The sequence below is a fragment of the Choloepus didactylus genome, chromosome 5, assembly GCF_015220235.1.
Source record: "Choloepus didactylus isolate mChoDid1 chromosome 5, mChoDid1.pri, whole genome shotgun sequence".
Taxonomy (NCBI): domain Eukaryota; kingdom Metazoa; phylum Chordata; class Mammalia; order Pilosa; family Megalonychidae; genus Choloepus; species Choloepus didactylus.
The window spans coordinates 86,506,099-86,531,996 of record NC_051311.1 but is presented as its reverse complement, the minus strand read 5'-3'; the positions used below and the strand labels follow the sequence as shown (position 1 = coordinate 86,531,996).

At 37.6% G+C, this 25,898-nt stretch overlaps 1 protein-coding gene across 1 annotated transcript in view; it reads right to left on the bottom strand.

The window, feature by feature from the left end:
• The window catches only part of NRCAM (neuronal cell adhesion molecule), a 297,084-nt gene that overhangs the window by 75,037 nt on the left and 196,149 nt on the right, over positions 1-25,898 (bottom strand). Inside the window, 4 exon segments of the mRNA XM_037836376.1 lie at positions 1,079-1,184; positions 4,005-4,022; positions 6,154-6,354; positions 9,386-9,476. Coding sequence (XP_037692304.1) covers positions 1,079-1,184; positions 4,005-4,022; positions 6,154-6,259 — 230 coding nt within the window. The 5' untranslated portion in view covers positions 6,260-6,354; positions 9,386-9,476.

Sequence of the window (25,898 nt, the reverse complement as noted above, 5' to 3'; positions counted from 1 at the left end):
ACAGCCTCCCACAATGAAGAATTATCCAGTCCAAAATATCAGTGGTTCTGAGGTTAAGAAACCCTGCCTTACAGAGTGGGAAGAGTATTAAATGAAATGTGAAGCTGCTGAGGAACTCCATCAAAGGACACCATATTAGATCCTGAGTGATGGAGGGTTTCTGGTAATACAGCAGAACGTCTTTGTTTTGAGGCAAGCTTTGATAGAGTTTTTTTTACATACTTAGGTATTTAGTAGCAGTTAATTCTTTCTCAGGTGCTAGTCTGTAACAGTTTGGTAAGGTCTAGTAACAGATAAATTCAGAAATAAAATATTTAGAAACTTTCACTTCCTTATTAATTAAAAGTCAACATTATTCATAGTAATAATCCCACTCTTCAAAATGCCCATATATCACTGGACAAGTTACAGATCACCTACTAATTGCCTGTGTGACCTTGGATAATTTACTTAGCATTGCCAGGCTTCAGTCTCCCCATATGTAAAATATATTGGTTGGTCCAGACTAGCTCTAATGTCTCTCCCAACTCTAAAATTCTCTGCTATGCTCATTCCAAGATCCATATGGAGACTACTGAGTACTGAACCCTGCCACGTGTGGAAAACTGATTAGGACTACTTAGAGGCCACTATGGAGCTAAAAGTGATCCTGGAAGGCATCAAATTCATTTTACAGATGAGGAACAGGCCCAGATAATAAGGATTTTCCCACGTCATAAGGGCCATCGGTGTCACACCAGGATTAGAAGACTTTTTTCACATCTCTCCACAATGTTTGAGCATTTTGCAGTAGGGTATGAGTATGGAAATGAAATAATCAGGGTTTTTAAGAAGAACAAACTGATGTTAATTAAGGAGACAGACAAAACAACAAACCTACAAATGATACTTTGGAATACAGGACCTGAGAAATTAACTTCAGCGCCAGGTGAGATGGTCAGAGGCAGCCAGGAGTAACCAGTCAGTCATGCTGGGAAGTATCCAACCAAGAAAGAAAGTGCTCTATGTGGCCTACCTTATTCTACAGAAATTTCCCAACTTATTTCCAGTAGTAAAATAAAGCAGAAAACACACCCACCTTGGAGGAGGTTTCCCCTTTGCCTCACACTGGATTACAATATTTTCCCGAGGATCAATAATGTAATCTTTTGGAGACTGTTGAGTGATGGTTGGAGGTTGAACCACTTAATTGTAGAAAGAACAATATAAAGAAATAAAACATTTAATATCATAGAAAGAATCATTTTTTCACTTGCCCTAGACTAAATATGCTGCATAAGTTTTTAGTAGTTTCTACTGCAGCGGCACACACTTCAATAGACTTTCAACTTAAAGTCTCCTAAAGCTGTGAAGTTAAGGCACAACTTTCTTTTTGGTAGCTTTGTAAGTACTCAGAAAGGTCATATTCCCACATGAAAAGTTTGAGAAAATAATGACCAGTACAAGCCTAACATTAAGACAGTTTCTTTTCTGATGTAACAATGAGAAATTCTTCTGAGGGATACTTTGGCTTAATGAAATCTAAGTTATGAGGTAAATTTGCATTTTTCTTAGGAAAGAGTAACTCACATATCATTAGTGAAATAATATAATACACTTTGGGAACAAATAAATTTGAGAAGTTTTAATATTTAAAAGATTGAATGGGAGATTCACCATGTCTTATTAGAGGTAGGTGAATTGGACATAAAGATAAAATCATCTTATTTAGAAGATAAATGCAATTGGGGAAGTTCTTTATTTTTGGAGTCAAAATTTCCATTGTACTCTCCAAGGTGATATCTGATCAATTATTATCAAATCCTAAGGGAAAATCATTCTGACATAGAAGAGTGTGATCTGAAGAAATCTGGTACCTGTGCTCTCAACATCCCTCAAATGTCTCTAAAATCATCATGTCCTACTTGTGAAATCAGAATCATGGAGTGTTCAAGCAGGAAGGGACTGAAGAAATAATGTGGTCCTCAACTGGGGTAATGGTTGGAGATACTGTCATAGCTTGGTGGGTGGGGGTGGGGGTTGCTATTGGTCCCAAGCAGGAAGAGGCCAGGGATGTGCTACAAATCCTTTGATGCACAGGACAGACCCTCATTAAAGGCTTCTCTGACCCTCAATATCAGTAGTGCTGCAGTTGGGAAACCCTGGCACAGACCACAGTGGGAATGGGGCCCTGGAGCTGAGTGATGCAGTGGCCCTGCTCTGGTACACTTTCCCCTGCACCACGCAACTTTTCCCAAGGTGCTCTCTCAATCTCTCATTCTCCTTTCCTTTACTGCTGCATTTGACACTCCAGGTCATCTCATTTTTCATCTTCTGGATCTTCCCTTTCCTCTTCACCCACTTCCTGTGTTTCCTTTGTGAAACCTCTTATAACTGCCCACCAAGCATCTCCTAAAGCTTAGTGGTTGCTGTCTGCTCCTGTCCCTCTTTACTGTCATTAACTGTTGCCAGGGCTTAATTTATAACCTCTACACCCAATGTCTTATAAACTGCAAGCATGGATCTGTTCTCTTGCCTTCTCTCCTGTCTTACTGCTGCCCACCAGACATCTCTTACTATTATCCAAATTAACAACTGAAGTACAGATCTGAAGCTAAACTCATTATTGTCATCGTTTAGTATGTGCCTAATATATGTAGGATACTGGACAGTATCAATTTCCCATCTCTGCAGCAATATCCTGCCCTCTCCTCATCCTACAGCCAAGCAAGCTGTTCTCCACAGCCTCCAGGACTGTATGTGGAACCCTCATTCTTCCAGCCTTTTGTTTCCAGTGCTGGTTAGCAGTTTGATCTGGTGGCCAAGAACTTATCAGTTTGTTTCTTCTCAGCTATGGAACCTCAAGCTTAATATCTGTATTAAGTCTTAGTTTTCTCAGGGGAAAAATGGAGTTTAAAAAGAGTACCTGCCTTCTCGGGTAGGTGGGAAGGTTAAGCAAAATAATTTGTGTAAAATTCTTAGTACTTGCCAATGCTATAATGGTTCAGGGATGTTGACTTTTTTTCATTATTATTATTTTTATTTGGACCGCTTTCACCTTTAAGTGATTCTTGAGACCCTGAGAGCATAGAGTTTGGGATGAAGGAAGGAAGCTTGGCATTCCATATCCCAGGAATGATGGACATGGGTGGGTGGGTGAGGGGAATCTTACGAGTTACTCAATCCAATTTCTTGTGCTTTGATAGGAGTGACAGAGGTGCAAACTTGGTTGTTTCCAACGTGGGGCTTCTGTTCACATGCCTGAACAAAGCTGGCTTAGATGCCGCTCCTCACTTCTAGCAGTTTACAGCCTGCGTGTACCCTTTCGAGCAGTGCCTAGGTCACCTGGCAACTAATAAATGCTTTGCAGTTATAAAGGAAAAAAGTGATTTTACATAATTTTCTTGGTTAATTCAATATCAAAGGAATTTTCAAATGCCTGAAAACTGACTAATTATCTTTCAGCTGGATGGCAGATGCTGCCCAACTGTCAGAGGCAGCAGAAAATTTTGCTTGGAATAAGCCACTCAGAAATGATGGGAGTGGGGGCTGCTTTGTCTTTTGCACACTTCAAAACAATTTTCAAATTCACTGTGCTTTTAAATAGATGCCACCTAGAAACACTAGTTTACACAGTCATTGTGCATGTACTCGCCTTCTAAAAAACACCAAAAGATGCTTTATTCCTGCAAGCAATTAATAGCATTTAGAACCAGATTCTAATTCTCTCTAAATGTTGTGAATTTTCTCATTGAGTTACATCAAATGTGAATGAAGCTCAGAAGTTAGTAGAGCAGCATATCAGTAAAAGAAAAAGAGCAATAACCAAGTATTCAGAATTCATGCAGGCAATATATTAAATTTTCTTTTTGGTATATAAATGCAATGTTTAGCCATAGTAGATACACATGCTTTAAAAGACACCAGTCACAAAACACAAAAATGTGCATTTAATTTATGGTATTAATAAACAAAGACATCATCAGTTTTTCACACTGCCTAGTAATTTGTAGGACGACACTTACAATCTTCAAGAAGTTTTGCTTTTTCCCCATCAATACCAGCAGGTGAGTGGGCAAATAGGATTAAAGAAAACGAGATGTTAGTAATAAGAACGTTAGAACCGTGAAGATAAAAAGTGCATCTTGTCTATTTGATTTGACTGCCCCAAGAAACAGTATAGTGAAGGCTGAAGTTGTGAAGTTGTGAGAGAAAGAAACTTGAATTAATGGTTTTATTTCCCCCTGCAGCAGCTAGCCGCATATACATATGAAACAACGATAGCAATGCTGTAGGCAAAAACGATTTTTCCAAGAATAGGAATGGCTAATCCATTCCATACACGTGCTGGACAAGTAATTATGTTCAATTTGAAAAACTGCTGAAATCTACAATTAATCTGAGTTGTCACATACTGTGTAGTGTCTGATCCTATTATCTCAGACATCTCTATGCACATGGTAATAATACCTAACAATGGGACATTACTACAATGCTTTATGCAAGGCAAGCCCAACCATGATTTTAGATTTTTATATTTTTGTGGCTAATCACAAAGTCAGCAATTGAACTTTCCAAATTGTTAGCATATTTCTGCTTCAGAATTCCTCAGTCACCCAGGGGCTGCTGGTGCCCTCACCGAGAAGTAGCTCATGTGCAGGAGAAGGGGTGCACAGAGTAGGGGCAGGGAAGAAATTACATTAGCAAGCAATTCAAATGATTCCACAGTGCTGCCTGTTATTACTGCTTGCAAAGGTTAATGCAGGAGCGCTGGGTTATCTGTGACTTTCTTTTTATTGTGTTATGCCTCTTCTCCATTAGCAGCGATAATTGAGTTAGCCGTAGGTGACTGTTTCCCTCTGATTGTTAGATTGAGCAGACAGATTAAGGGAGAATATATTTAACACAAGAGAAAACAAAAGCATTTCTCTCAAGTGCTTTCCTCTCTCCTGTGTATCTGGCAGGGCAAATGCTTACTCAAGCATTCCCACTCCAATGGGCTTAAACAAATACACATATTTGAAAATTGAAATTAAGGTCATTGGATCAATATTTTTTGAAAATAAGAAAGAGATTGCATTTTACTGTATTTTACATCATAATGGCACAACAAAGGAAGTCAACAAAGTGTGGGGCAAACTATATCTCTTCTTAATGTCTCCCACAGTAGCAGTTACAACCTCTATAGCAAAAACAATGACATCCCAACAATTGAATAGCCCCAGCAAAGTGCTGTCTTCCTTGCACCTTGGTAAGCTTGCCAAACAGATGTTCTATTCAGGAAGCTAATGGATTTAAAGAGATCATGCAGATAAGGGATAAAGGATAAATCAATTCTAAAGTACAGTAATTGCCCAGATTTGAAATTTCGCTTTCCGTTGCAGGAAAAGTGATCAGTTGGAACCCAAAACTATATTGTTTACAAAGAGGCCATCCAGACCAGAGAGAGTACAGCATATACTTTACTATAAGAAGAGTGGGCTAATGTAGCTGTTGTTCGTTCCATTTTAAACTGTTTTTGAAGATTATTTGTCTTAATCTCAAGATTGGCATCTTGGTCTTTGATCACATTTTTTTAAATCGAAGAGGACTATTCAATAGGCTATAGACAAGACACACTTCCTAGTTCTTGGCTCATGTTTAAAATTCATAATTAGAAAGTAAAATTTTCCTCATCTGAGTCCAGAGAAATGAATTATAGGTGGTTTGGGGACAAGAGGGGCATGGGCTGGTGGAGTGACCGTCTGCAATCTTTTCTAGGGCACTCTCAGCATATGAATGGGGAGGGTGATGAAGAGTAGAGGCCATGAGTGGGGAAGTCTCCACAATCATTTTAAAGGGATTCATACTATTTTCTTAAAGAGCTACAAAATACTGGGAGAGTTGGGACAGCAGCAAAACTACTCATTCCTTCTCAGGCCAAATCCCCCATGGTACACAAAAGGCACCTGATGGGGAAGAAGGATAATGATAGGAAAGGACAACATGTCTGACAGTTTCAACAGCCATTTCCATGTGGTGATTCTTTATAAATACCAGGTGCTGAAGGTAAAGGGCCAATTAATTTTGATTTGCCGTTCTTTCAGTATCACACAGACCTTCCCCCAGGTGATGGTGAACACCGGGGGATGTTTTGACTCCTGGGACTAACAGCTTCAAAATGCTGATACTTACGATCAAGAGGCACTTCCAGTGCACTAATCATCTGGCACAGGAAGAGAATCAGGGGCACTCTGCCTGCAGATAAATGCTTCTTTTTCGGCATTATTTTTAGCTGCATTAGCTTAACTCGTGCTGAGACCCACAAACTGAATTTTCTTTTCTTCTTTCACAAAAGATTTGTGGGTGAAGTTTAAATAATTCTCATGCAAGGAACTGAAAAAGGATAGAATAAGAATAATAATTATAGTGTATTAAAAAGAAAGAAATGAAGGGCGGAAGTGTGCAGCACAGAAAATCAGCCCTGTATTATACATGAACTCTAAAAGGGAGCTAACTTTTAAATATTTAACTCTCAAGGCTGGAATGATCTTTTATTCACAAATCAGCTAAAACCAGTTCAGAAATAGTTGTTGCGATGTAAAGCAAAATGTTTCTACTTTTCCACCCTTACAATTTTTCCATTTTAAATACTTATAAGTGCTTGAGGAGGCCAAGATGTTAAGCCAGTTAGAGAGTGATCACTTGTTCATTCTAGAATTTATCTCTGGGAAGTTTCAGGGCATTGTTGCAAATTTGCCTCAAACCCAAAGCACTGATTTACTAGCTGAACTGCTGAAAATTCAGACCTCCTCCATCTCTCCCTAGATTATGGCAACAGACAGAGCTGGGCTCTGAATTCCAGGCCTTCCTCTCTACAGCCATCCACCTTGACACTGTGGGATTAATTTTTTTCTAAAGTAACTTCTTTGGTCACATAATGTAAATAGCCATATGGGAGCTACCAAATAAAGTTCAACATATCCTTAAACAGATATTTAAAAAAAAACCTCAATGACCTGGCCTCAATTTATCCTGCCAATCTCTCCTATTTCCATATAACTATTTTGTTTGTTTGATGCTTTGTTTCTGCTTTTCTTTCTTGGGTCAATCCTTCAATCTACTTTGAATTTTCCCACCTTCTTGCCTTTGTCTATTCTATTTATTTTACCTCAAATGCCTTCTCCATCCTATTTCCTTATCAAAATTCACTCTCTCTCACACAGATCAGCTAAAAGGTAACTCCTTAAGAGGCCTTAGCTAATCACCCAAACTAAAGTCACTCCACCTCCATAAGAATTCCTGAATATTCTTGTTTTAATCATCACCCTTATTAGATGGATAAGCAGATAGATAGGTGGGCATTATTTTTGTACACATGCTACCTCCCCCATCCTTCAGGCACTTGTTCTTTTATCCCTCTCCCATAACCTAATGCAATGCTTTGCACATGGAAGTGCTCACTGTACCCTGGAGAGGATGAGATCAAACACAGAACATGAACCCCTGCCCCACAGCAAACTCCTACCTGGAACGGCAGATTTAATCACGTCTACTCAATAGTTTGCAGAGGTGGGGGTGACCAATGGCTTTCAGGAGAAGGCAGGAGGGTCGTTATTACCATGCACTGGGGTAGCTCCCACAAGCTTAATTACTGAATTATTTGTTTATATTTTATAATGTCCATCCTTCCCACTAAACTACAAGTTTTCCAAGGGCAGGAACTGCATCTGTCCTGTTCACCACTGTTCCCTCAGAGCCCACTGAAGTGCCCGGCACATGATAGGTAGTCCATAAGTGTTTGTGGGGAAGAAAATGAATGAAAGGAGGAAAGGGAAAAGAAAGGGAGACTTAAGATGCTTGAAGATTAGGTTGCATTCAAATAGGCAGTCTGATGTGGTCTACCACGGCTATATTTATATTTACACTACCTGGTTTGAAAACCAAAGTCTCCTGTCAATATGGTAAAATTGGTTGTATAACATGTCTGTGTGTGGAATAGAGCTTAAATAGGTCAAAAGAAAATGAAACACGGTCGACAATGTGTATTTTACTAGCAATTGAGTTTTAATTAAAACTGGTTAAAAATTCAATGGAACACTAAATTGCCAAACAAATACAGAAAAAGAACATAAACATTATAGTAAAGTAAATATAATTTCATGAATGATGCATCTATTAAATTATATGCTATGTGGTTTCATTTAAGAGTTCATATTATAATATATGAACATTTATGTTCATTAGACATTGAAGAGCAGGTAGAGAAGCTCACCCACCCACTTCTGACCAAAATACAAACCAGACTTTACATATGTGCATAGTACATTTATGTCATTCAACATGATTTGCTTAGGTAGCTTATGATTTTCTGTGGAAACACTAATTCTGGATTCACACACAAACTTCAGGAAAATAAAAATAAATGGCAATCTTCTTGACCAAAAGGGGGATGCAAAATGAGACGAAATGGTTTCAGTGGCTGAGAGATTCCAAATGGAGTCGAGAGGTCACTCTGGTGGACATTCTTATGCACTATATAGATAACACCTCTTAGGCTTTAATGTATTGGAATAGCTAGAAGCAAATACCTGAAACTACCAAACTCCAACCCAGCAGTCTGGACTCCTGAAGACAATTATATAATAATGTAGATTACAAGGGGTGACAGTGTGATTGTGAAGACCTTGTGGATCACACCCCCTTTATCTAGTGTATGGATGAGTGGAGGAATGGGGATAAAAACTAAAGGACAAGTGGGGTGGGATGGGGGGATGATTTGGGTGTTCTTTTTTCACTTTATTTTTTATTCTTGTTCTGGTTCTTTCTGCTGTAAGGAAAATGTTCAGAGATAGATTGTGGTGATGAACGCATAACTATGTTATCATACTGTGGACAGTGGATTGTATATCATGGATGATTGTATGGTGTGTGAATGTATTTCAATACAACTGAATTTAATAAAAAAAAAATAAATGGCAAGATGCAGATCCTTCTGAACAAGTTACAGTTGATGTGAACATACTGCATATATTGAGAGAAAACAATTGGCATACCTGTTTGACTTGTGTGTTGCACTAACTGAATTAATTCAGTTTAACTGCCTAGCTCTCAAATACCTGATGGAAACCTAAAATACTTTGTAACAGATGTACTAATAAATTGCAATGTCTGTAAGATCTTAAACAGCTATGTACAATTTCTATGTTGTAAGTTCTTTATTTATTTTTTATTTTTCCTGGAGACTTAACTGTTCATCCTTTGAAATAGAGAAAGCATTTAGGCAACTTCATATGAAAGAAAGGGTCCCTCAACCTGAGGTACCTTTTCAGAGTAAACCTGGGATAAAATACTGCACTTTAAACCACAGTGTTTTGTAAAGAAAAAAGAAATTCAAAATTGTAAGAAAAAATGAGAAAGCACTTACTTAAAAAGACATGATTAAATCCTCACAATGATGGGAAGTCATGAACTAAGACAATTGAAGATGTGGTCTCTCTCCAGAACTTGTAAGTTAACTGCAAGATTAACCAAAAAAAAAAAAATCACCTCTAGAGTAGGTTCTGTTTGGGGAGGACAAAGCAAAAGCCCAGCCCATCATCAGACTCCTGCCTGTGGAAAATCACTCTCTCCTCCTAGTATGCCATCGTGGGTTAAGAAATGAATGCCCAAGGACAGGATTAGGTCTCCAACATTCAATCAAACTGAAAATCAAATACAGCCACAGAAAATTGAGCTTTTGCTCAGTAGGAGTAATGTAGTCTGCAGGTCTCACAAAGGAAAACCATTGCTTTTGCACTCTCAATATTGATGTCAATGGATTGTTTGAGAGGAGCCCATGTGTCTTGTACTTTACCCTGGAAAATGATGGTCACTCTCTATTACATGAGAACTACTAACTAAAACTAAATTGTGCAATTATATTAAAATGAATAAAATTCCAATTTGAAATAGCAACATCATGTTTAGTCAAGGATAAGAGCAGGTTAGTGCAATATAGCTTGTAATTTGCAAAAATTATCACAGAAATTTTAAAGCATATATGAATGAGACAAATGGTCGGTTCTGAATATAAGTCACCCTGATACTTAACACCATATATGAGAAAAGGATCCAGAGTGATGATAAACTGTGTTGACCTTTAATATTTCATTTCACTTAACTCCCTTCAAAGCAAATTTTCACATTATCTATAGAACCTGTGAAACAGATGGAGAAAATCACCTCCCTTCTTAAGTAAATTTTTCACAATTAGAAAAGAAATGAAATTCAAGGTTTCCTTGTTTCTTTTTGCCTAAAATTAATATTAAACCACAGGGCAACTGTTCCTTGTGTTGTTTACTATATATTTCAGAAGAAAATCTAAAGTTTTGGGAAAGGATTCATATTAAGTCTGAGAAAGATAGCTCTAATGTTCATTACTTGAAAAGTCTTGTCATTAGAAAGAAAATAAAATTTCTATTTTTCTCTCAAGTGAAAGACGAAATTATTTTAATTCAAAAAAATATTAGCTCTCTGTCAGAACTGGAAGGCTATGCTTGACTTACCATTTCATTCTTCTCTGTTTGTGCTTTTCAGCATCCCAATACGGGTGGTTCAATTCTGACCGCACCATGTAATACGATCTACAGACTCTCTCAACCAATAAACAAATATGCTTATGTGACTGGACACCCTTTGACACATTAATTATTGCTCTGATAACCCATCAGTGGGTGGCTTCTGACTGGATAATTGGATGCCATCATTTAGACAGTGAAAGGAGTTTTTTTAGCAGTTAACTGGGGAATGGTCACCTTTTATATTTTCCTGAATATTTATCATAAGAAATAAGCACATTAACACCCATCCCTGGCCCATCCTTGTGCTTTTCAATCACAGATTTTAAGTCTGATATTATAGAGGGAAGGTTAGAGAGAAAAGGACAATGACCACACAGTCACAGTTACATCTGCACAACTACACAACCACGAATGCACCTCAGAAAGAAGCAGTCTTGGATCATGTGACTATGGAGATTGTAATGATCTCTTCAATCAACAAGGCAAACTGTGTGAAGAAGAATCAAGGTACACATTTGTAATTTCACCCCAATCCAACGCACTACTAAATAGTAGTGCTTCCACAAGGAATCTGGTAGCTGAAACCTAGAAAAACACCTTAGGAAGGGTGAACGACTAAGAAGGGGTTTTTACCAAAATAACAGGTAGCAACATACTCTGATAATACTTCAAATCATCAATTATTAGAGGTATATAACTATCTTATTTGATATTCATAAAAACCCCAGGAAATAGGAAAGCAGGCATTACAATACCCATTTATTATCCCCATTTTGTAGACAAGAAAAAAACAGCACAATGGCTACACTCACCGAGCATTCACTATACACTGGGCACTGGGCTGAATGTGCTCCATGCATTAACTTATCTAATCCTCCTAACAACCCCAAAGGTCAGGTATATCAAATTTACTGATTTACTGATAAGGAACCCGAGTGCAGGATGGTCAAGTCACCTGTAATAGGATGCACACAGAATTTGTGAAGAACCAGAGCTCTAGGTCTGGGAAGTTCTGGAGTTTTCAGCCACCTCATAGTGACACAGCCTGAGAGCCCCCCAGCATCTCCCTCCTGCCCATATCCTTTTATTTTGCATTTAGCCAATAAAAATCTGAATTACCAAATTTAGTTACTGAAGTTTTAAAAAAAGCTAATGGCTTCGGAATATGTACTGTGGCTCTTTCCAGTGTCGCCCATAGCACAACTTTAGGGGCCTCTTCACATTGGATCCTACAGGAATAGCCCTCCCTGGAATTGTACCACACTCTGGCTATGGCCTTTTAAAGAAACACGAGTTAGGACAATGGAGACGAGATACACTCTCAAAAGTTAATTTTAAAAGGAGTTAATATGTGTACATGGTACAACATTCAAAAAGTACAAAAGACCATATAATGCAAGATAAGCAACCCAGTTTCTCCCCTGGGAGGCAATCACTATTACTAAATTCTTATGGGTCCTTCTAGAGATATTTCATGCATAAAGAAGCATAAATACATAAAACAATTCGTATTTTAAGGATCTTTTGGATTTAGAAAAAAATTTAAAAGCTTTTTTGACATTAAAGTTATAGCATAAAATATGCTAAGGTTTTTAAAAGAAATTTATAAATGGCAGCAAATGAAATTATATGGATACTGATTTTTTTCAAACCTCTTTTACTCAGCACAGCAATTACAAGAAAGGACACAGTACAATATGAGATGATAAAACTGGGAGCTCTATGACAAAGAGAAAGCGTGTCAATAAAAAGCCTATATGTGTGAGACTAATGGTAAGCCTAATCAAGGATTGTATCGGTTCCACTCTTGTCCAGCCAGTTATCTGATGACAGTTGTCAGAATTAGCTTCAGGGGTAAGATAGCTGATTGGAAAAGGAAGGATGGTTGGAGTAAGAGAGAAAGGAACTAGTTCTTCTCAAAGGAAAGGGACTGCCCTTCCTCATCCCCACTACCAAGTACCCAATGAGCTAAACAGAATGGAGAAGAGACTGCTGCATTCTGAATGCCTGCCATGCCCAGTCTTGTTAGGAAGGCTGAGTTGACCCTCCATCCTGACCAAGGCTAAAAGAAGAATCAAGGTACACATTCTGGCCCAAAGGCAAGAAGCCATCTAGAGTCTGGATGAAGACTTGGAGATGACTAGCCTGCTTGAAAGTAACTGAAGAATGACTAAGAGGTAACAAATTCCTCTTATGAAGAGGGCAAGTTTGAGGCAGAAAAAGACAGTGAGTCAAGAGTGTGGAGTGGGAAAAAAGGCCATAGATTGCAAAGAAGGAAGGAAGTATGAGAAACCGTGAGTAAGGCAAGGATGCAAAGTGTAGAGAGAGGAATGAAGTCAGTTGACAGCACTAGGAGCAGCAAAAGCAGAGCCAGAGGGTAGCTGAGTGACCATGGCATCAGTAGAACACCTGACAGGTGATAACGAGCATTTGCTCCTCTGGCATTAATTAATTTAACAGGTCTCCAAAACTCTTGGTATCCCAAACAATGTTCTACTTCTCTATGAAGTTTGCCAGAACAGTGGTTGTGATTGAGACGTAACTCTTGTCTTTCTTCCTTCTTGTGTATTATAAAACAAACCCTCCTTAATGTGGGAGGTAGGCTGTCACCCTGGTGGCCCCCAATGAAGCACTCATCCCAGTATCCATACCCTTATGCTGTCCTTTCCCATAATGTCTCTGAACTTGACATGTGACTTGCTTTGAACAATGGGACACTAGAAAATATTATGCAAGCAGTGGCCTAAGTATTTGCACACTGGGGCTTGTCCTTTTGTAATGTTTCCTCTGAGAAACTTGAGTTAGACTACTGAATGATGAGAGGTCAGTGGAAAGAGAACCTGGCAGATGAAAGACTGTCTTGGACTTCCTGGGCCAGCTGAGCTCCCAGCTGAATGCAGCTGAATGAGTGACCTCAGTTACACCACATGCAATACAAGAACCATTCTGTCGACCCTCTGAATTGTGAGAAATAATAAATCATTGCTGTTTTAAGCCAGGAAGTTTTGGAGTGGGTTGTTACACAGCAATAGATAAATGAAACAATTAACTAAGGTAAACTCTGTTTATTGGCTCTGTTTATCTGAAAGATCAATATACACACTTAGAAGGATTGAAAATCCAAGTACAGAGGTTCCTTTGCAAGATTATGACTGGAACCATAGAATTCTAAATGAATAGTCTAGCAATGCAGGTTTTCCAATTAAAGTAATCTATCATTTTGTTTTTTTCCTAGATATACTTCCTTGTATATGTGTTGGCATGCCTAAAGGGCACATATTTAAATTACATTTCTCACCCAAAACTTAGACTAAATAAAAGATGGTTAACAGTGACCTCAAACAAATTTCTTTCCACCAAAAGAATTGTGGATTATGCCTGATTTAGAGTCTTAGCCTCCATATCAATTTATTTCTACTGCAGAAAAGCAAACCTTAAGCTAGAGCACAGGGTAAGATATAAGTTAAGGTTGTTACTCTACTCCCATCCTCCCATCTTCATAGATCAGTCTAGAATTCTGAGTGAGCTCAGCCCCAGCTTATACTGTGATCTCTCAGTCTCCTACCCAATGGGTATTCCGAAGGAAGGGGAGAAGGAGAAAAGGGGAGGGCTGAGCCATGGAGCTAGGTCTTCTCCCTCACCATAAGGTCCACTTCCCAACTGGTTTCCTTCAGATTACAAACCAGAAACAAAGGTCCAATTTTAAAAGTGGAAATTAGGGATCTGCTCTAAAGCTGAAATCTGAGAAGTGGAAATTTAATTCTGAATGTAGGTCTTGACAGTAACTTATTCGGAAACACTTGTAGAGCCATTGAACAAGCTTTGGTTCTATTTATCTCCCAGTAAATTGAAATTTCTATGAATATCACTGAAAAGATGTAAGGATCAGAAATAGTTTATTTAAAACTTCAGTAAAAAACACCATACGGGGTTGTAAATATGCTATTCCTTATCTATTTGTCAAAAAAAAAAAAAACAAAAAACAGCACATGGTAAAATGGCAGCCATTTAATAGTCAATAACAGCATTTTGGAATGCTTGCCACGCTAGTCAGTTTGAAAAAATTTTATGTCACTTTTCAAGGATAAGAAGTTGGATTTACAAACCCTTTATTCTTGCTGAATGGTATGAGCCATTCAGGGGGCACTAGTCAACATCTCAATGTGTGCTCCTCTCCTAAAGCGGGGTGGGGAGGAGACATAATGCAGAGATAATTAGCCACAGTGGGGGCAGAGAAGTTATGCTGCAGTGAGAAATTAACCCAGAGGACTCAGTGTTCAACACAATATATCTTGTACCTGGCTCATGCTAATGTCCAGTGTAGGCGGGCAGGGGCCTCTGCTAGAGGCTGACAGAGGCTTTGCTGTTTTGTGATGCTGCCATCTCAACTCTTGGCTTCCAGAGTCCCCTTGTCCTCCTGTTCTGAACTGACTCCAACCAGAAGTGATGCACACATCTTCTGCCCACAATTCACTGACCAGAACTAGTCAATGACTTCAATGATAATGGATGTAGGCGTGTATGTGGAATACTTAGTGAGCACTACCATCTCTGCACACTGTTCCCAGTAAATCTGAAAGCACCTTTTCCTGGAAAGAGTTTCAGTGGTGACATTCTATAGGGCACCTTTATTGTTTCATCTCAGTGATGAGTCAGGGAGAGGATGATGGTGGTGAGCAAAGGCTAAGGGATTGTTTGGGGCTGGTGGGTTGAAGTCACCACCTCCATCTTATTTACAACTGCATTACTGAATCCGTGTTTCCTATAACCTGGGCTTTCCCCAGACAAGGGCTTGGGCATGGGGGTGGGCTGTGAGAAGGCAAAAGGTCCAGATTTATCAACCCCTGGGGATGTCACTTCTTCCACGCTACAGATTAGTATACTTTTCAAAGCAACATTTCAAACTGTATTATGCTAAGGTGTCTGGGCTCTCTGTAATCAAAGCAGGACCATGAAAATGAGAAATGGAGACTGACATGACATAAATAATTGTATTTTCCCCTTGCTATCAATCCTGGGGAAGATATATTCTAAATAGCTGGAAATTCATTCATCCCAGCCAGAGGCTATTTCATATAAAGAACAAATCTCAGTCACTTGCTCATATGCATTTTGTACTACAAAGAATTTTCCAGCAAAACAGCAGAGTAATGAATTAAATATTTAACACTTAGTGCATATAATTTTCTCGAAACAGGCCATATGAAAATCTGCGTTCATCGAAACATAAGTGAGTGAACATTTGCTTCCAAGATAAATTTGTCAGATTTACTCCAAAGAGCACTCTTCTCGTGAGCATTTAGATTATCATTCAGTTTCCAGGAAGTTAACTATTAACTCCTCAGGAGTCTATGTTCTCTATTAAAGCTAAGTATACAAAAGCGTAAATGTCAGAAACATTGTCTGTAATGTGAAATTTAATCAACTTAACAGTCAAATCTTCAGAAGATTCTGCTGTTCGTGCTAAAAGAGAATTTTCAGGAACCACATTTTCTGTGAGAAGATCACACTCTATTTCTACTACCACTCAAATGGACTCCATAAAAAGAACATAGTCCATTGCTGTGGTGTGAAAGAAATGGCAATTCAAAGAGCAGCTTAGGAATGCCATAAGGAAGAAAGTTCTCTCGGTCCATATGTCCAGCTGCCTAGAAGAATCAGAACAGAGAAGTCTCTGGTTTTAATCAAAGTTGGATGTAAAACATTAACTATTAACCACTGAATAATCTTCTTGTGTCTCCTTAGCTGAATTTTTTTTCTTTATTAGAGAAGTTGTGGGTTTACAGAACAATCATGCATAAAATACAGGGTTCCCACACACCACTCTATTACTAACACCTTGCATTGGGTGTGGAACATTTCTTACAATTGATGATCACACATTCTTATAATCTACTATTAACCATAGCCCATGGTTTAACTTAGGGTTCACTGTTTGTGTAGTTCCATGGATTTTTTAAAATTTTATTTTGTTACCATATACACAATCTATCATTTCCTCCTTTTAATCACATTCAGATATATATTCCAGTGCTGTTAATAACATTCACAATGTTGTAATACCATCACCACCATCCATAACCAAAATATTTCCCTTACTCCAAATAAGAACCCTGTACATTTTAAGCCTTTATTTCCTATTCCTTATTCCCATTCTGTTGCTTGGTAACATATATTCTAGATTCTGACTCTATGAGTTTACTTATTCTAATTATTTCATATCAGTTATATTTAATATTTTCCTTTTATGTATGACTTATTTCACTCAACATGATGTCTTCAAGGTTCTTGTTGTCGCATGTATCGGAACTTTTCCTTTTTACAGCTGAATAATATTCCATTGTATGTATATATCACATTTTATCCATCCAATGGTTGATGGGCACTTGGGTTGCTTCTATCTTTTGGCAATTGTGAATAATGCCACTAGGAGCATCAGTCTGTAACTATCTGTTTGAGTCCCTGCTTTCAATTCTTTGGGGTGTATACCCAGTAGTGGGATTGCTGGGTCAAATGGTAATTCTATACTTAGCTTTCTGAGGAACTACCAAACTGTTTTCCACAGTGGCTGCACCATTTTACATTGCCACCAGCAATGAATGAATGTTCTATTTCTCTGCTTCCTTTCCAACAGTTATAATTTTCTGTTTTTTAATGGCAGCTGTGAAACGGTATTTCGTTGTGGTTTTTATTTGCATTTCCCTGATGGCTAATGATGTTGAGCATCTTTTCACTTTGGAGAGATGTCTATTCAAGTCTTTTACACACTTTAAAATTGGGTTGTTTGTCTTTCTCTTGTTAAGTTGAAGGATTTTTTTATATAGTCTGGATATTAAACCTTTATCAGATATGTAGTTTCCAAATATTTTCTTCCATTGTGTAGGTTGTTGTTTTACTTTCACGATAAAGTCCTTTGGGGTGCAAAAGTTTTAAAAATTTTGATGAGGTTCTATTTACCTATTTTTTCCAAGAAACAATTCTTAACACAAGGTCCTGAAGATGCTTCCCTATGTTTTTCATCTAGGAGTTTGATTGTTCTTGCTCTTGTATTTAGGTCTTTGATTGATTCTGAGTTGATTTTTGTACAAAAAGTGAGGTAGTGATCCTCCTTTCTTTGTTGTTGTTGTTGTTGTTGTTGTTGTTCTGTTTTTTTTTGCAAATGGAGGTCCAGTTTTCCCAGCACTATTTGTTGAAGAGACTATTCTTTCCCAATTAAGTGGTCTTTGCCCCCTTGTCAAAAATCAGTAGGCCATTAATGTACTGATTTCTGAGTTCTCAATTCTATTCCATTGGTCTATATGTCTGTCCTTGTGCCAGTACCATGCTATATAAATTACTATGGCTTTGTAATCAGTTTTAAGATCAGGAAGTATGAGTCCTCCAACTTCATTCTTCTTTTTCAAGATGGCTTTGGCTACCCAGGGCCCCTTACTTTTTCATAGAAATTTGATGATCAGATTTTCCAATTCTACAAAGAAGTTTGTCGGAATTTTGATTGTGATTGCATTGAATCTATAAGCTGCTTTGGGTACGACTGACATCTTAATGATATTTAGTCTTCTAATCCATGAAAATGGAATGTCTTTAGATTTACTCAGGTCTTTGATTTCTTTCAGCAATGTTTTGTAGTTTTCTGTGTACAAGTCCTGTACACTCTCAGTTAGATTTATTCTTAGATAATTGATTCTTTTAGCTGCTATTGTAAATGGAATTTTTTTTCTTGATTCCTAATTCTGGTTGTTCATCACTAATGTATAGAAACCCTACTGATTTTTTTTTTCTGAATTCATTTTTTAGCTTTAGGAGCTTTGTTGTGGAATTTTCAGGATTTTCTGTATAAGATCATGTCATCTGCAAATAGGGAAAGTTTTACTACTTCCTTTAGAATTTGGAAGCCTTTCATTTCTATTTCTTGTCTGAATGCTCTGGTAAGAACTTCCAGTATAATGCTGAATAACAGCAGTGACAATGGGCATTCTTGTCTTGTTCCTGATCTTAGAGGCAAAGCCTTCAGTCACTGTGCTGGTTTGAATCTGTTATGTACCCCATAAAAGGCTATGTTCTTTCAATCCAATCTTGTGGTTGCAGACCTATTGTGGGTGGGATCTTTTGATTAGATTATTTCCATGGAGATGTGATACTACCCATTCAAGGTGGGTCTCAATTAGTTTACTGAAGTCCTTAAGCGAGCTCAGGGTGGGGGCAGGGGAGGAGAGAGAGAGAGAACCCAGAGCCAGCACAGACCCAGATGTTTGGTGATGCAGACAGAAAGACATTTGGAGATGCTAAGCGGAGAGATGAAGCTCAGAGTTTGTCCCTGAGAAGCTAAAGCCACAGATGCTTAAAACGGTAGCCACTGGATTTAGAAGCTGAAAGCAGCACGACTGGGAGCAAAGGACCAACAGATGCCAACCACATGCCTCCCTAGCATGTGTTCTGGACATCATCCGCCTTTCTTCAGTGAAGGTATCCTCTTGTTAATGCCTTAGTTTGGACACTTTTATGGCCTTAGAACTGTAAATCTGTAACCTAATAAATCCCCTTTATAAAAACCAATCCATTTTTGGTATATTGCATTCTGGCAGCTTTAGCAAACCAGAACAGTCACCATTAAATAGGATGTTAGCTGTGAGTTTTTCATAGATGCCCTTTATGATATTGAAAAAGTTTCCTTCTATTCTTAGCATTTTAAGTTTTTTTTTTTTTTTAATCAAGAAAGGGTGCACTGGATTTTGTCAAATGCCTTTTCTGCATCAATAGAGATGATCATGTTTTTTTTCCTCCATCTGTTAATATCATGTATTATATTAATTGAATTTCTTATACCAAACCACCTTTACATACCAGGGAAACATCCCACTTGAGCAATGTGCTGCTGGATTCAGTTTATGAGTATTTTCTGTGAGGATTTTCCCATCTATATTCACAAGAAATAATAAGGTGTATTTTTATTTACTCGTGGTATCTTTATCTGGCCTTGGTATGAGGGTGATGTTGGCCTCATAAAATAAACTAGGGAGTATTCCTTCCTCTTCAACATTTTTGAAGAGTTTGAGAAGAATTGGAGCTGAGTTTTCTTGAAATGTTTTGTAAAATTCCTAAGTGAAGCCATCTGGTCTTGGGCTTTCTTTTTTGGGAGGTATTTGATTACTGATTCAATCTCTTTACTAGTAACTGGTTTGCTGAAATCTTCCATTTCTTCTTGACTCAGTGTAGGTAGTTTGCATGTTTCTCAGAATTTGTCTGTTATTTAATTTATTGGTGTATAGTTGTTCATAGTACCCTCTCATCGTCCCTTTTATTTCAGCAGGGTCAGTAGTATTGTCTTCCTTTTCATTTCTGATTTTTGTAATTTGTATCCTCTCTGTTTTTTTCTTTATCAGGATAGCTAAAGGTTTGTTGATTTTGTTGATCTTTACAAAGACCCAATTTTTGATTTTGTCAATTCCCTCCTATTGTTTTTTGTTTTCTCTTTCATTTATCTCTGCTCTAATCTTTGTTATTTCCTTTTCTCTACTTGCTTTGGGTTTAATTTGCTCTTCTTTTTCTAAGTCTTCAAGTTTTAAGGTTAGGTCTCTGACATGAAGACTTTCTCCCTTTTTAATGTAAGAATTTGCAGCTATAAATTTGCGTCTTAGCTCTCCGCTCCAAACTTTTTATTTCCTTCCTTCAATTTGTTTTGGGTTTAGTTTGCTCTTCTTTTTCTAGTTCTTCCAGTCTTGAGGTTAGGTCTCTGATTTGAAGTTGTTCTCCTCTTTTAATGCAAGAATTTGGAGCTATAAATTTGCCTCTCAGCACTGCCTTTGCTGCATCTCGAAGTTTTGGTATGTTGTATTTTCATTTCATTAACCTCAAGATATTTTCTAATTTCCCTTGTGATTTTCTCTTTAATCTATTGGTTGTTTAAGAGCATGTTGTTTAATTTCCACATATTTGTGAATTTTCCATATCTCCCTCTGTTATTGATTTTTAGCTTCATTTCATTGTGGTTGGAGAAGATACATTGTATGATTTCAATAATTTGAATTTATTGAGCCTTTTTGTGTGACCTAACATAGGTCTATCTTGGTGAATGATCCATGGCTAATTGATAAAAATGTGTATTCTGTTGTTGGATGAAGTATTCTATATATGTCTGTTAGGTCTAGTTGATTTAGAGTATCTTTCAAGTCTTGTACTTCCTTACTGATCTTCTGATTAAAGGTTCTATCCATTAATGAGAGTGGTATATTAAATTTTCCCACTATTAATGTAGAACCATCAATTTCTTCCTTCAAATCTGTCAGTTTTTGCTTCATATATTTTGGGGCTCTGCTGTTAGGTGCATGTATATTTATAATTGTTACATATTCTTGAATTGACCCCTATATCAGTATATAATGACCATCTTTGTCCCTCATAACTATTGTTGACTTAAAATCTATTTTTTATGATATTAGGATAGCTACCCCAGCTCTCTATTACTTACTACTTGCATGATATATTTTTTCCATCCTTACACTTCCAAGCTACTTGTACCTTTGAATTTAAGGTGAGTCTCTTGCAGACAGCATATAGTTGGGTCATGTTTTTTTTTTTTTTTTTATCCATTCTGCCAATCTCTGCCTTTTTGACTGGAGAGTTTAATCTGTTTACATTTACAGTCCCCATTGATAATGCAGGACTTTCTTCTGCCATTTTGATATTTAGACTTTGTAAGTCTTATACCTTTTATTATCCCTCAATTCTTCCATTAATGTCTATTATTATATTTATTTGATTTTTGTTTTGTACCATATTGAGTGCCTTCCCTTTTCTGTCTACATATATTTTTTCATTTATTTTCCTTGTGGTTATCATGGGGTTAAAATTTAACATCCTAAATATATAACAATCATATTTGATTTAATACCAACTTGACTTCAACAGCAAACACCTACACTGTTCCTGCATCCTTCTGCCTCCACCTTTTGAGGTCCTTGTTACCACTTATGTCTTTGCATATTGTATGTCCAAAACCACAGATTTATCATTACTTTTTATGCATTTGCATTTTACCATCTATAGGAAGAAAGAAGTGAAGTTATATACCACACAATACAATGCAATAATACTACATTTATAATTAACCAAATGGTTACCTTTACTGGAGGTCTTTATTTCTTTAGGTCACTTTGAACTACTATCTAGTGTCCTTTCCCTTCAGTCTGAAGAACTCCATTTAGTGTTGCTTTTAGGGCAGGTCTAGTGGTGATGAACTCTGTCAGCTTTTGTTTATCTGGGAATGTCTTAATCTCACACATTTTTGAAAGAAAGTCTCACCGGATATAAAATCCTTGGATGGCAGTTGTTTTCTCTCAGCACTTTAAGTTTTTCAATCCACTGCCTTCTTGTATCCATGGTTTCTGATGAGAAATCAGCACTCAATCTAATGGGGGCTCCCTTGTACATAACACATTGCTTTTCTCTTGCAGATTTCAGAACCCTCTCCTTGTCCTTTGCATTTGATAGCATGATCAATATATGATGGTTGCAATTTTCTTCATTTTCATCCTGTTTGGTGTTCTTAGGGCTTCTTGGTTGTGCATACTCATGTCTTTTGCTAATTCTGGGAAGTTCTCTGCCATTATTTCTTTGAATATTCATTCTGCCCCTTTCTTTCTTTCTTTCCCATCTAGGACTCCCATAATGTATATATAGGTATGCTTGATGGTATCCAAGAGATATCTTTTGCTATTTTCACTTTGCATAATTTGTTGTTTTCTTCTGTTCCTCAGCATGACTCTTTTCAAATCTCTTGTCTTTGAGTTCACTGATTCTTTCTTCTGCCAGTTCCAATCTGCTATTTAAACCCTCCTAGGAATTTTTCATTTCAGTTATTATGATTTTCAACTCCAATAGTTCTGTTTGGTTCCTTTTTGAAATTTCTATCTCTTTACTAAGATTCATTTCCTTAAGCATTTTTAAGATCATTTGCCTAAAGGTTTTTTTCAATACATCCACATTCTGTTCTTCATTGGTGTTTCCTGGATTTTTATCCTCTTCCTTTGGATGGGTCAACATTTCCTGTTTCTTTGTCTCATATTCTTTTGTTGAAAATTGTATTTTTTAATATTATAAAATGATAACCCTGGGAGTTATTTCCTGAAATGCCTGTTTCTTGGTTTTGTAACCAACCTATGGTACGACAGAGATTTTCTTGAATTTCAGCCCTCCTATCAGGAAAGTCTGCCCAAGGTGAATTCAGGGTTCTTCCTTCCTGTGTTTTCTGGCCCTATGTCTTGTCCTGGGCTTATGCTTTTTAGGTTATTTTGGAGTTCCACTGTTTAGAGGAATTTGAATGCCCCTCTATTTCCCTGGAGACAGACCTCCCTCTCCCATATGTTTAAAGCAGGCAAGCCTTTTCCTTACACTGTCTGCCTGTATAGTTTCTTACACTTCTCTCATTGTCTCAAGCTGCTTTTGTATGGGGGTAAATTCTTGGATGGGGGGAAGCCAGAAAGGAGTTTCCCAAGTCAGTCTTTCCCAACTAAAACAGGGCCACGTACCTAAGAGGGTGCAGATTTGCTGCAAAGTGCACTGGGGAGCGGATCAGGAAGGGAGCTAAGAGCTTCTTCCATGACTCCCCAAAGCTGAGATTTCTTGCTGTCCAGCAAATGCAGCCCTTCAACTAACTGTCCTCCACAGCCCTGAAGAAGCATAGCATCAAGTTTCCTGCACAGCCACCTCTGTCCAGAGCAGTAGTAAGAATGGCCAACCTTAGAGGTGGGCCACCCCAGTGATCCAAAGTCTCTAATAGACAGCAAGGGTCAGTGATTGGCTATTCCCACCTCTGGTCTTGGGGAAGAGGGTTTTTATGTCCCTTTCTGTCATCAGTGAGCATGGAGAGAGCAATTTATTGGCCTTCACTGTAATTTACTAGCCTCCTCCTCCAGCTCTTCCCTGGATGCTGTACAGGGTTCTACTGGCCTCTGGAGTTTCAAAATAGTTGTTTCAGATAGTTTCTACCTGTTTAATAGCTGTTCTGGTGGAAGGACTGAATCCTGGAGCTCCCTAGTCCACCATCTTCCCACAACCCTCTCAGCTGAGTTATCAATGAAGATTTTTTTTGTGGGAAACTAATCATTTATTTCCTAAAGACAAATATTTGCACTCTTCTAAAAAGACTGTTGGGGAGTAAGAGGAAAAAATGTGAATTAGGAAGACTAAGACAAGAGAAGAAAATGTAGGACCTTAGGTTAGGCAGTTTTCTTAGATATGACATCAAAAGTATGAGCCATAAAAGAAAAAAAAAAAGATAAACTGAATTTCATCAAAATTAAAAACATTTGCTCTGCAAAAGACACCAAAATGAAAGTGTGAAGAAAAGCCTCAGACTAGAAGAAAAATATTTGCAAATCATATATCTGGTAAAGAACTGTGTTTATAACATAAAACTCTTACAACTCAAAATAAGAAAAAAAAATTAAAAATGGGCAAAAAATATGGATAGAAACTTTCCATAGAAGATACAGAAACAGCAAATAAGCAGATGAAAAGATGCTCAATATCACTTATCATTTGGGAAATGCAAATTAAAGCCACACTGACACACCACCACACACCCATTTGGATGGCTATATTCAGAAAAACTGATAAAACCATGTGCTGGCAAGGATGTACAAAAACTGGAATCCTCATACATTGCTATGGGAATGTAAAAAGGTAAAGTCATTTTGGGAGACAGTTTGACATTTCTTAAAAGCTAAACAGACTCCCCATACAACCCAGCAATTCCACATTTACCCAAGAGAAATGAAAATATATGTCAACCCAAAGATTTGTATTCAAATGTACACAGCAGCATTATTTGCAATAATGAAAATTTGAAAACAATCCAAATATCCATCAACTGGCAAATGGATGTTAATTTTCATATTCATATAATGGAATTACATGGATATTCATTTAAAGGAGTATGACTCAGCAATAACAAAGAAAGAGCTATATGCAACAACATGGATAAAACCTCAAAAATTATACTAAGTGAAAGAAGCCAGACACAAAAGACTATATATGATTGTATTTATATGAAACATCTAGAGATGCTAAAATGTAGAGTCAGAAAACAGAATAATGCTTGCTTGGGTGGGTGGTGGCAGGGGATTGATTGCAAAGGCAGGAGGGAACTTTTTCAGGTAAGAGTAGTGTTTTAAAGTTATATTGGGGTGAAGGTTTCACAATTGTGTAAATTTCCTAAAACTCATCAAACTTTACTATCAGAAAGGATGAATTTTGTGGTATGTAAACTATACCTCAATAAAGCTGTAAAAAAGAGAAAAAAGCACTTGGACATTGTATTTTCCAAATCAAGGCACATGTGACTCCTGAGGATACATCCTGGTCTTGTTTCCCCTCTCTCATAAATAATATTCAGTCTAGTTACAGTCTAAGTCAAAGTATCTATTTTCCAATAAAAACACTAAACAGTACTGAGGGAAATGGCAAAGAGTAAATTAATTCATGAGTCTAATTGAAAGAATGAGTTCAAGAGAAAAAATTTAGAGGAGCTTATTCTAACAAAAAATAAATAATGCCACTGCAAATAAGTAACATTTGTCATTTCATGAAAAATATTTCTAACACTATCTGTAAATAAGTTACCATAATAATTTTCAGTATTTCTCAAAATGGCTTTTATGATATATTCTCAATTATACATAACCTTAATTTCAAATCAAAATTACTTTTAACATCTCAATCACTTCCATTTCATGTAAGGCATTAGACCATATTAGAACCTAAACCAGGCAGAAAGTATCTGTTTCATCAAGAATCTCAGAAGAGGGTTTTTGTCCCTTTCTTCTTTACTGGCAACAACTCCTCCTCCTTGTTTCCACATCATTTGGCATGCTGAGGATTACGAACACTTTAAAAAGTCAATGTGACTTATTTCTATCTCACTAAACAAAAATAAGACACCAAAGGTAGAGATAGAAAAAATAAAACCTAGCAAACTCAGACTCAGTTTCTGAGAAATCCTTTTCTGCACAAGGAGGAGGAGCCTGGTGGAAGGAGATGGCTGTCTGTGTGCTGTGTGCTGTGTGCTGTGATGGAAAATCTGCCAAAGGCTTCCTCCACCCATTAACACCCTCAGCCAAGGGCTGAAAAATAACTGATGTTAGTCTTTGGCTGAAAGCCCTCTAAAATGGGAATAATGCCCTCTGCCCACAGTTCTTTCTCTGAATTATTCCCACTATCCTGGTCTTCAACCCCATCTCTCACTCTAAGCATTCTCTTCTCTTTCCTACCTTCTCTTTCCTGCTTAGGTCCCATGGGCCACCTTCATTTCTCTGACAGTCCTCTCACCTCTTTCATCCCTTTGTCTTTACATTATGCCTGCCTAGGAAAAACCCCAAT